The sequence below is a fragment of the Balaenoptera borealis genome (assembly GCF_965194805.1).
Source record: "Balaenoptera borealis genome assembly, chromosome: 13".
Classification (NCBI taxonomy): domain Eukaryota; kingdom Metazoa; phylum Chordata; class Mammalia; order Artiodactyla; family Balaenopteridae; genus Balaenoptera; species Balaenoptera borealis.
The window spans coordinates 100,187,493-100,199,722 of NC_138870.1; the positions used below are offsets into that span (position 1 = coordinate 100,187,493).

Below are 12,230 nucleotides of genomic sequence, written 5' to 3' on the forward strand. Positions count from 1 at the left end.
ACCGATGAGGAGATGGAGGCGGAGGGAGCCAGCCACAGAGAGGCTGGGCCAGGACTAAGAGGGCAGCGCTGCCTCCTGTCCTGGGGCAACAGCTAAAGGAACTGGGGTTCTCCTCCGGAGATGGTGGCCAGGGTTGTTGTGTAGAAGGATGTTCAAGGCTCTGCCGTCAGGCGACGTAATTCCCCTATCTGAGATCGGTGATCTCTATCGTCCCACTTTACAGATAGGAGAAATGAGGCAGAAGAAGAGACGCGACCTGCCTGCAGAGCCGGCAGTGTCTGCGCGGCGGGGCGGTCACGGTGGGAAGGAGAAGCGGCCGGGAGGCGCGCTCGTGCCCGGGGGAGGCGGAGGCGCGTCTTCCTGGCAGGGCGGCGAGAGGAGGGAGCGCGCCAACCCACGGGGCTGTAGGCGGCCGCCGTCCGGGTTTCCAGCGAAGCCGGGCGGGGCCGGGGTGGGCGGGGCCCCGCGGTCGGGGCCGGGGCCGCGCCCGGGCCCCACCTCCCGCCGCGCAGTGCCCTTCCCCTAGCGAGTCCTCGTCGCTGGTGAGTGGGGACGGGGCTTCGAGGGGGCGGCGGGAAGGTGGCCCCGCGCGGCAGCGACCCCCGACAGGGCCCGCCCGCCGGCGCGGGGCCCGAGGGGAAACTGCGGCGGGAGGTGGCGGGGACCCGGGGGGCGGCCGCGGGGCAGCATTGGGGACCCGGCCATTGGGTCGGCCGGCGTAGGGGGGCTGTGACCCCTCTCTCCCTCCACCCGGCCCTGGCCTCCGCGGTCGGCGCTCCTGCGCGGCCGGGTTCCGGCGGGATTGGGGGCGCGGAAGGGGGAACTTGGGCAACCCCGCCCCGCCGCACCCCGCCGGGCCCTCGGGTCCCGCGGGAAGCGGAGCCGCGGGAGGGACCAGGCACCCCCCCTTCCCGCCCAATGCGTAGTTGAGCAGCCGCGGCCGGCAGAGGGCGGGAGTGGAGGAGCGGGATACCTTGAGGATCACAGAGTGCCTGGGAGACCTCGGGCTCCTGATCCGCTTGAGACACCCCATTTCTAGGGGAGGAAACCCAGGCCAGAGAAGGGGAGGTTATTTGTCCAGAGCCAGTGAAGGCCCCGCGGAGCCTTAGAACCGGGTCCCTAGATCGCCGTCCAGTGCTCAGGTGCACTGTAGCCTACACATCCCGGTGTGGGCAGGGCATCCCCTGGGACTTGCTTGTCCCCTGCCCCTCCTGCAAAGGAGCTAGGAGCCCAGGTGGGAGGGGTCGTGGTGTTCCCGGAAAACTGGGTTTGCCTCTCGGGTGGGTGCCGAGCCAAAAGGCACAACCAAGCCAAAGGTCGGGACAAGGAAGGATTTCTTACTTCCAGCAAGTAAGGAGAGCACCTCGGAGCTTTCCCAAAGAAGTGTCTCCCCAAACAGCAAAACTGGGGAAGTTTTAAGCTGCATATTCATGAAGGGGCTTGAGCAGAGGAGAATTCAGCATAGAATTGGGGCAGAGGTCTGTAGAGTCGAAGCTTTAGTTGATTGAAGTTACAACGGGTCAGCAAAGGTCAGCTTCTTATCCCTTAGGTTCCAGTTGATCTGGTAGCTGAGCACTTGAGGTGGGGGTAGGGAGATGTGTTTAAATTCTGCAAAACAGCTCAAAAACGTGTTTCGGGGTAACCTTTACCACTGAGACAGAACTGGGAGTCTTTTTTTTTTTTTTTTTTTTTAAAGGGGCAGGAGGGGTGGAAGTCTTTATTGTGCAGAAGGTTCACTAATTATGGGGAGAAAGCATATTTTTTTTTAAATTAATTAATTAATTAATTAATTTTTGTCTGTGTTGGGTCCTCGTTTCTGTGCGAGGGCTTTCTCCAGTTGCGGCAAGCGGGGGCCACTCTTCATCGCGGTGCGCGGGTCTCTCACTATTGCGGCCTCTCTTGTTGAGAAGCACAGGCTCCAGACGCGCAGGCTCAGCAATTGTGGCTCACGGGCCCAGCCGCTCCGTGGCATGTGGGATCCTCCCAGACCAGGGCTCGAACCCGTGTCCCCTGCATTAGCAGGCAGACTCTCAACCACTGCGCCACCAGGGAAGCCCAGAACTGGGAGTCTTTACAACTGATTTATTATCTTTGCTATTGTTACTTCTCTTGCCTGATAACAGTTGTCTGCTCTTTCATTCCCTTAAGATTATTAGAGGCCTGTTGAAGGGCAAGCACTGTGGCCAGGCTTAGATCACAAAACAGCTTAGGCCTAAAATGGCTTCTCTTGTGTCAAGAAAGCCATGCGTGGTTCTCTTCCTTGGGGGGCACTCGACCCTCTCTGCTTACAGGGGGGCTTCCAGCTGTGAACACCTGGCTGAGTGCCAGAGCCAGCCTCGCCGAGGCCTGTGGCCTGGCCTGGATTGGGAGCCTCTCGGGCTGGCCTGCTAGGGCATGATGGTCCCTGGTACCAGCCACATGCTGCAGAGTGGACGGCAGGAGGGGCAGGACTCGAGCCTCCCCTAAGGATGTGTGACTGAGGGTGTTCCAAAGGGTCACGGCCAAGGAGAAGGCTGTGTACAAGGAGCACGGCCCAGAGTGCCTGGTACACAGCAGGCCCGCGGCCCAAAGGCCAGGCTGCTTGGATGTGGCCCGAGGGCCCCAGTGTCTCTGTGGGGAGTGGCGTGGGGACCCCGACACAGGGCAGCGGGAGGCCAGGGGCCGCTCCCAGGAAGCAGTAGCTCTTGTCCACTGGTCGGGAAAGGAGCTGAGGAACAAGCCTCTTCGGGGAGCAGGGAGACAGGCTGCTCAGCCTCCCCAGGGGGAGGCTCAGACAGAATCCTGGGCCGCCGAGGGAGCCCTTTGGGGGGGAACTGACGGAAACTGCCCAGAGACACAGAGCAGTGCAGCTGGGGTTCAAATGCTCGTGGTCTGATTTCAAAGCCCTGTTTCCTCCACAGTGCATGCCCAGAGGAGTGTGTGCCTGGAGTGTGTGTGTGTGTGTGTGTGTGCGTGTGTGTGTATGTGTGTGTGCATGTGTGTGTGTGTGTGTGTGTCTGCCTGGCCATGACTGAATGGTGTCCAGCTGGTTCAGCCAGAAACCAGAAACCGTTGACAGTGGATCGCTGAGCGGGGGTAGGGGAGGTGCTGACAGGGGCTGAGCCTACTTTGTGCCGTATACACTTTTGACTTTTCATTAGTTCATTTCTGAATCTGTCTCTTATTTGTATTTTCTTTTACTTATTTTTGATTGTGCAAGCAATGCCTGAGCATGCTCTCTGTCTCAATAGTCATTCTCCGTAAAGCAGATTCCCCTTTGTCACCCCCGGCCCCACCCCATCCCAGACCAGCTGGGTTTCCAGACCTGTTGTCTGTTACATTGGATACTTTCATAATGAAAAAGATTAACAGAGGTTACAATGAGGATGATTAGCTGTAAGTCATTTAAAAAAAAAAAAAAAAGGAGCCTTAAAACAAGTCCCTGGGACCATCGGTGGTGGCTTGAAGGAGAGATAAGGCCCAGGAGGAGCTGGGTACAGCTTGGAGGTGGGGACCAGAGAAACGGCAAAACTCTGTTCTGTTTCTGAGCAGCAGTTTCTGTCACCTTCTATAGGGAGGCCTCAGAGAACAGAAAGCTCCTCCAGAGGCCCACTGCCGCAGTCCCCCCTTCACAGATGGGGGCACAGAGGCCCAGGAGTGAAGCATCACTAGGACGAGAGATCCTGAGTCTCACCCCAGGGGCAGGGAGGATTCAGATCCTGAAACTGCTGCCCACGGGCCCAGCTGGGACCTGATGCCTCGTCAGGGCTGGGACACTGGCCCTGGTGCTGGAGAGAGTGAGGCTGTTGGTCCTGAGAGAATCCTCTGGCACCAAGGCAGCGGGTGGAATGGCTGAGGTGGGGTGGGAGTGGCCTGAGATGAGCCCTGCCCCCCCCCCCCCCCCCGCAGCTTTCTGGGGCAGGGCTTAAGTGCCTTGTCACCATGGAGGAGGAAGCTGAGAGAGGGGAGGTGACACAGCCCATCGTTGTGACTGGCTGTGTGGCCCAGAGCTGAGGCCAGCAGACTCCCAGATCAGGAACTGGAGGGGTGTTTCAGGAGGTCTCAGAGTCACCCAGACCTGGAAAGTTCTGTGACTCCCTGTGCCTCGGTTTCCTCATCTGGAAAGTGGAGTCCACTGTGGAGGCCGAGAGATGTGGAAGTCGGGGCCTGAGAAGAGAAGCAGCCGGCCCCACCCCTGCGGCTGTTGTGAAGCCGGAGTGAAGCGGTGATGACCCAGGATGAAGACAGCCGGGCCCTGCACCAGGCTCCGCCCCCCCCCCCCCCCCTCCCAGAGGCCTTGCACAGTCTCCTGACCCCAAGGCCTGAGCTCTCTGCTTTGCCCGTTCTTGGCCTCTGTTTCAGTGGCCCCAGGCCTTGAGGGCGGGGCCTTTTGGAAGCATTTTCACCCACTGAGTGTTGGGTGACCAACTGGCTGACATTTTCTCAGCCTTGGGTCTGCGCCATGTGGCTGCTGCTTCTCCTGGAGAGATAAGTGGTCCCCAACACTGACCCCCACATCCCCTGGCTTATCTGGGCCTGCCCACGACCCCATGAAGGACACAGGGCAGGTTACAGCCACCTGATGTAAGGGGAAACTGAGGCCCAGAGAGGAGCTTTGGCTTGGCTTCACCAAGAAAATTGGAGGCAGAGCCAAGGTTTGGGCTCTTAGTCACCTTCTGACGGAAACAGAAATAAAGGGCAGGTGGGTGGCTTTGCCTCTCTGCCTGAGCCCTGAGCCCCCTCCTGGCCACAGGAGTGGCTCTAACCCAAACCCTAACCCTAACCCCATCACAGGATGGATCTCTCTCAGGCCTGCTTGGGCCAGCTGCCCTGCCCTGCCCAGCCCAGCCCAGCATGACTCAGCTTGGTGGGTCCCCTAATCGGGTGATTCAAGAGCCTGGCAGTCCCCATGAGGCCCCAGGAAGCTCCTTGCCTGGGCTCTCTCCATGTGGGGCATTTGACCTACCTGTTTTCTGACCCTCAGGCTGGGCAGACCCTTTAATCCCCTTGGCCCAGTGGTGCATAAACACAGCAGCCTGGAAGGGTGAGCAGAAGCGTGGGCTCAGGCCTTACTCTGTCACCACAGCGGGGAGAGCCACCACCTCTTCCTGGGTGTCTGTTTGTTCTGCACAGCAAGGGACCAGGGTGGTGGGCTCTCCAGCCCCATCAGCTGGCACACTGGGGATTTCCTGGGCACCGGCTGGGTGCCGTGGCAGGGTGACACGAGCACCCCTGCCCACAGCGCCTTGGGGAGAAGTATGGACCCAGGCTACAATGTGGGTGAGCCTCGAAAACACGCTCAGTGAGAGAAGCCGGACCCCAAAGTCCACATAATGTGTGATTCTGTTTATGTGAAATGTGTGGAAAAGGTAAATCCACAGAGACAGAAGGCAGATGGGTGGTTGCCAGGGGCTGGGGGAGGGAGGAATGGGGAGTGAGTGCTGATGGGTGGGCGTCTTTTGGGGTAATGGAAATGTTTTGGAACTTGGTATGGATGGTTGCACAACATTGGGAAATGTACCAAATGCCGCTGAACTGTGCAGTTTAAAATGGTTCATTTTATGTTTTATGACTCTCATTTCCATTAACCAAAAGCAATAAGAAATAAAAACCAAATGGTCAGGAAACTCTGAGGGGCCTTGGTGGCAGGTGGGTCAGGGGTGGGACTTAGGGACCGAAGCAGTGACAACAATATCGAGGAGAAAGTAGGAGACTATGCGCGTTAGTGTCCAAACCAGGATCCTTCTTTTCTTTTTAATGTTTCATTTTGAACTAATTTTAGATTTGCGGTAAAGCTACAAAGGTAGTGCAGAGAGTTGCTGCATACCCTTCACCCAGCTTTCCCCTAGTGGAACCAGGAAATTCACACCGTGCCGGTAACCCCGCTAACGTGCTCAGCTGGCCCAGGACCCCGTCCGTCTGGGATCCCACATTGCGTTTAGCTGTTATTTGTCCTTAGTCGGTGACATTTCCCTCCGTCTTTCCTTGCCTTTCATGACCTTGACCCTTTTCAAGAGTGCTAGAGCGCAGGCCAGGTATTTGGTCGAATGTTCCTCTGTCTGGGATTGTGACGTTTTCTCATGATTGGACTGGGGTTTGTGTTTGGGGCATGAATACCAGAGCGAGTGTGTCCACCTCTGTGAACCGTGTCATGTTTCTTACACTGGTAGCGTTAACCTTGGTCACCTGTAAAAGGAGCACTGCTGAGAGGGTGGGGGGCCATTCTTTTGGGACAAAGTGGGCATAAATTGGGACCTTCCTGGGAAAAGGCACAGTTCAGCCCCCGACCCCCTGGGCCTCAGTGTCCCTATCTGTGTGTGAGAGTCAGTGCGAGGTGAAGCCCTCCCACCTGCCCAGCTCATGTCACGGTCCAGGGGACCCCTCAGGCACTGAACACAGCTTGTTACGGTTGCCCAAGGGCTGTCACTTGGCTGCGGATTCAACACATTTATTAAACAGGCTGAGCAGGGCTGTGCCCCATGGCGTAGGTGAGAAAGCCGGCTGAGGTGGCCTGGGCTCCTCCGAGATGACACAGTGGTGGCTGGGTCCCAGGGCTCCACATCCACCTGGCAGCAGCACTGGGCAAGTGCTCTCCTGGCCCCGGGAGAGGTGGGCCTTCATACTGTGGTGAGATCAGCCCCTCAGCCCCACCCCAGGAACAGTTGCGTGCACCCTGGAAACCAGAGGGCCGGGGGGTGGGGTGGGAGGGGCTGGGGGAGAAGCACAGGAAGCTTTACTTGTCACCAGCCAGCCCTGGGCAGTGCTTATCCACGGCTCATCTGTGCAGTGATCGTGCGGAATGAGCTCACTGTGCCCACTCGACAGGCGAGAAAACTGAGGCCCAGGGCCGGAGGAATCAGAGTCACTAGACGGCAGAGCCAGATTCTGCTGGATGCCTAACACTCTCCGACTGTTCCTTTTAAAATTATGCTCGTTATAGACATTTCGGAAAACAATAACAAAGCATCGTAAATCCCTCTGCTGAGTGTGGGCCTTAGACTCCCAAGCTACCCGCTTGTGGAGGGGCCCTGGGCAAACGCCCCTGCCGCTCTGCACCTTGGGTCCATCGGCAGGTGGGATAAGATGGTGTGGGTCCCTCGCGGGGTGAGGCCAGAAAGACAGTGTTTGGGTCAGGCCTGTGCCTGGGCCGGGCTCACAGCCGTTCCCCAGGAGATGTTTGCTTTATGAGGGTGACGGCTGCTAACGTCTTCACGCGCTTGTTACCGTTTTTAAAATGCATATTCATTTTTTGCTAAAATTGGGATAATTCTGTAGTCAATTTTATATTCTGCTTTCTGCACTTAATGTTATGTTGAGGACAGTTTTCGCATCATTAAAGAGTCCTCCAAGCGGGACTTGGGCGTTGACCCATCCTTAACAGTCCCCGGTGTTGGGCACTGAGGTTGCTTCTGCATCTCACGGAGCTTCGTGGCGCCCCAGGCCAGCAGCTGCCCCTTCTGCCTTGGGCAGCCTTCGCCCTTTGCCCGGAAGCCCCGATGGCTCCCCACTGCCTCCGGATGGGCACAGCCTCTTCCCTGTACCTGCTGCCCCGTCTGCCTCGTGCCTCTCTCCACCCCCGCCGCTTTCCCTTCCCGTGTCCCTGGGAGAAAGGGCTCCGTGTCCTTCCAGCACCGTCTTCTCTCTGATCCTGGGTCGGGGTGCCCTGTCTGAGGTCTGGGCCTCTTCCGCTCCATCCACCGTGGGTGCCCAGCCCCCATCCTAGCAGGCCGTCCTGCAAGTTTGCTGACATAATCCATCTGTGTGGCTTCTTATCTCCTACAGACACTCCCGGCTTCTCCAACTGGAGTCAGGGCGTGTTAGCAGGAGCTCAGCCCCTTCATTTTGTGGTGGGGGAACCGAGGCCCAGTTAGGGGTGCTGATAGGCTTGGGGTCCCACAGCAGGTTAGGCAGAGCTGGCCCCCGACACCCAGCCCAGGGCTCTGCTTGCTGTCTGGCTGGACTCAGCCCCAATGAGCTCAGCTCCCTGGGAGCCTTGAGCGCTGCTGGGCGCCTAGTAGGTCCTCAGCGCAGACCTGGGGGCTGCTGGGCAAGGGGGAGTGTTTGACGAGCAGAACGGAGAGACCTGAAGATTGGGTCCCCTCTGTCCCTGCCTGGGGGGCTCCAGCCCTGGAGGTGGTGGTGACAGCATCCAGGCCTGCCTTGCCCTGAGCCCCGTCAGCCTCTCAGGGCTGCTGAGGGGCCCTCACCAGCCTTAAACTCTGTCCCTTTTCACCCACCACGTCCATGGCCCTGGGCGTCAGGGCCCAGCAGCTTTTCAGCCTGGGCAGAGCCTGACCCCAGAGTGCTGTGTGACCCCAGGGAGGCTGCTTTCCCTCTCTGGAACACAGGGAAGGGGAGGTGATTTCAGGGTGGGCCCGTGGGATGGTGTACAAAGAGACCCCCCTGCACTGGGCTGGACCCAGGTCGGCCACGTTGGTGTTCTGTTCATTTGCCGGAGGCCACAGTATGTTGGTGGGGAGCGGGTATTTGAGCCAATCTCTGTCTGATACCTGTTGTTGCATGAATGACGAATGACTGAATGAGAAGTATTGGAGCGTCAGGCGCAGGGTGTGGATCGAGGCGGCCTCGCAGTACCGGCCCGGGGAGGGAGGGCTGGGCAGCCTTCTTGGTGGAGGGGACCCAAACTGGCCGTGATTGAGGCAGCAGAGAGGAGGGGTCACTTGCCAGGAGACCCAAGGTCAAGGGTGAGGGTGAGAGAGCACAGGAGCCTGGCAGCTGGAGCAGGAGCGGACGTGGGGCTGACGGCAGGGGCACCTGGGAGGCTCCTGCCTGTCAGGGCAGCCTCGTGGGTGGGGGTGGGAGTGGGGGTGGAAGCACATTCCCTGGAGCCCTTGGGCTGGCAGGGGCTGCAGGGCGGACTCAGCACTGGCCCCCCAACCTCACACATCTTTTCTGCACCTCCTGCGCGTTCCATCAATCGATTGGTTGATCCATGAGTGATGAGGGGCTGGTAACAGACCCACCCCGGGTCTGTGCACAGTAGGTCCTCAGGAAGCGCCGGGGGAAGCCCCACCCCAGCTCTGGAGCATCACCGCCTCTCACCCCAGCCCTGTCTTCTCTTTCAGAACTTTCCGGAACAGCAGCTGCAGCAGCAATGGCCCCACCCTGGGTGCCCGCCGTGGGCTTCACGCTGGTGCCCAGTCTGGGGGGCTTCCTGTCCTCCCACTATGTCCGCGGAGAGAGTCTCCGCTGGTACGCCGGCCTGCAGAAGCCCTCGTGGCACCCGCCCCGCTGGACGCTGGCTCCCATCTGGGGCACGCTGTACTCGGCCATGGGGTAGGTGGGCATGGGTGCTGGCCTGGCAGCTGGGTCTGTCCACCTGCCGGGGCAGGCAGGGCAGGGGGAGGCCCAGGCCCGAGGGCAGAGCTTCTCCTCCAGAGTGGGAACTGTCCAGGTGTTCCCGGGGCAGTGGGCACCACTTCCTGGCCTCGTTTGGCAAGTGAGGGTGGAGAAAACTATGGGGCCTGTTGGTTGCACAACTGAACTTTTTCCTCTGGGGCCTCCTGGGAGGGGCGGGCAACCCCGTACTGGCATTCTGGCTGTTTTCACAACAGCAGGGTGAGGCCGGCTCCGTGTGCGAAGTTCAGACGTGGGCATGTGGATGCTTCCAAGATCGGGGGAGTGCCCCCTCCGCCCCCGTGGCTCCGGTGGGAACCGCACCCAGGAGACTGGTTGGCTTCCCACCCTCCTCTGGAAGGTTCCCTGCATACTGGTTCTGTGCTAGCCCAGTGCAGGGTGGGACTGCAGAGGGCAGGTAGCAGAGACCAGACTGATGCCCCAGGGTTCTTTTATTTTTTTAATTTAAAAATTTATTTATTTATTTTATTTTTATTTGTTTATTTATTTTTGGCTGCGTTGCTGCACGCAGGCTTTCTCTAGTTACGTCAAGGGGGGCTACTCTCCTTTGCGAGGTGTGGGCTTGTCATTGCAGTGGCTTCTCGTTGCGGAGCACGGGCTCTAGGCGCGTGGGCTTCAGTAGTTGTGGCTCGAGGGCTCTAGAGCGTAGGCTCAGTAGTTGTGGCGCATGGGCTTAGTTGCTCCACGGCATGTGGGAATCTTCCCGGACCAGGGATTGAATCCGTGTCCCCTGCATTGGCAGGCAGACTCTTAACCACTGTGCCACCAGGAAAGTCCGCCCCAGGGTTCTGATGGGAGTAAGATAGTCCTCGAAACCTGGGTGTCACCTGGGCCACACCCTCTGCCAGCCCCAGTTCCTGCCCAGTCGGGCTGCAGCACTTCCTGCATTCTGCTTTCTCCTCCCCATCCTGGCCCAGGCACCACTGTTTCTGCCTTAACTTGCTCCAGCCTCCAGGCCTCCCCCCACCATCAAGATCCTGATGGAGCATAAATCTGGCACCTCTCTTGTGGAACCCCGTGGAAACTCCCTGTGGTCCTGATAAGGTCCAACCCCTCACAGAATAAAAAGCCCAGGCTCTGGCCTCAGACCACTCGGGTTCACATGCTGACTCACCTACTGATTGCCTGCCAAGAGCTCTTAGCGCTTTGACTCTCTGTGCCACAGTTTCTGCACCTGTAAGATGGGGGTGGTAGTACTGCCCATCTCATGACGTTATCATGAGAATGAATGAGTTAATGCTCGGAAAGAGAGCAATGCCTGCATGTGTAAATGCTGGAGGGCATTAGATATTATTATTGGTGGTGTTATTGTTGTCCTTGTGGCCCTAAGAGCCCCATGACCAGGCCCTCTTCTGCTTCACCTCCCCAGTGCCCCCCAGACTTCACCAGTAACATAGGCTGACTCAGGGGATCTCGGGCATGCCTCTAAGCCTTTGCATATCCTCGTTGCCTCCCCCTGGCAAACTCATACTCATCCTCTAAGGCCCAGCCCAAAAGTCCCATCCTGTTTACTTGCATGCCTTATGTGCTTCCCCCTTTACAGCACTGATAATAATGTCAAATATTTATTGAGTGTCCCATGTGTCAGGTACTGCCCTGGGCACTGCCAGTGTGTTAAGTAGAATCTCCACAGCAACCCCGTGAGAAACAAAGGCCCAGAGAGGTTAAGCAACTTCCCTGAGGTCACACAGCAGTCAGTGGCAGGGCATGCCTGAGCCATCAGTGTGTGGTCCCAGAGGTGAGCGTGGCTCCTGGCCCTGCAGGGAGGCTCCTGGCCTCTTCCCTGTTGGTGCCCTGACCGGAAGCCTTTGTTTCAGGTATGGCTCCTACATGATCTGGAAAGAGCTGGGGGGCTTCTCGAAGGAGGCTGTGGTTCCCCTGGGCCTCTACGCTGGGCAGCTGGCTCTGAACTGGGCATGGCCTCCCCTCTTCTTCGGTGCCCGACAAATGGGTTGGGTAAGTGTGACCTTGGCTTGTCTCCCTGGTCCCTGGAGACGGCCCCTCTCTTGGGGGACATGGGGCCTCACATCCCAGACCCTCAGGGTCAGGGTCTAAAGACGGGGGCAGGGGAGGCACTTGGCTCCTGGTTCACGTCTCCTCAGAAGCTCTTAGGGGACCAGTACCCCTCAGCTGCTCTTCTTCCAATGCAGGAAGCCTTGCGGGGCTCTGATGGGTTTAGGGGCCGTTGGTATAGGAGAACCGACATTACACCTGGTGCTGTGCACCCCACACATGGCATAGTCAGGGAAGGGCGATTGTTCCCATTTTACAGATGAGGAAACTGAGGCAGAAAATGGGGGCGGGGCTTGGCCAGGTCACTGAGAGGCGGATGGAGAGTTCCCTCAGGCATAGTGGTGGTGGGCAGCTGGGACACACAGCCCCATGGGTACGTGGAGCCTCAGGCCTCCCTGTCGTCCCTCTGTGTCTGTGCAGGCCCTGGTGGACCTCCTGCTGATAGGTGGAGTGGCAGCAGCCACGGCCGTGGCCTGGCACCAGGTGAGCCCACCGGCCGCCTGCCTGCTCTACCCGTACCTGGCCTGGCTGGCCTTTGCGGCCATGCTCAACTACTGCGTCTGGCGGGACAACCAGGACGACAGCCGTGGCCGTCGGCGGCTCTCGGAATGAAGGCGCCCCGCCCTCCGAGGACTGCAGCTGCCGCGGGTCAGGCGTTGCCGGTGGTAGTGGCCCCCGGGCTCTCCTGGCCGCCAGGCTGCCTGCGTGTCCGGGCTCAGCCCAGGGGTCACCGGCAGTTTCAGAGGTGCTCCAGGCCGAGCCCCCACCCCAGAAACAGTGTCCTGCGCTTTCTGCACTGCTCGAAGCTCGCTCTCAGAATGTGGAATTTTATAAGCCAAATAAAGTTTTTTAACCTCCTG

At 58.8% G+C, this 12,230-nt stretch overlaps 1 protein-coding gene across 1 annotated transcript; it reads left to right on the plus strand.

Moving 5' to 3' along the window:
- The first annotated feature begins 400 nt into the window (after positions 1–400).
- Positions 401–12,230, plus strand: TSPO (translocator protein). Its single transcript, XM_082352686.1, has 4 exons — positions 401–542; positions 9,066–9,276; positions 11,175–11,313; positions 11,791–12,230. The coding sequence occupies exons 2-4, from the start codon at positions 9,095–9,097 to the stop codon at positions 11,980–11,982; spliced, it is 513 nt and encodes a 170-aa protein (XP_082208812.1). The 5' UTR covers positions 401–542; positions 9,066–9,094; the 3' UTR covers positions 11,983–12,230.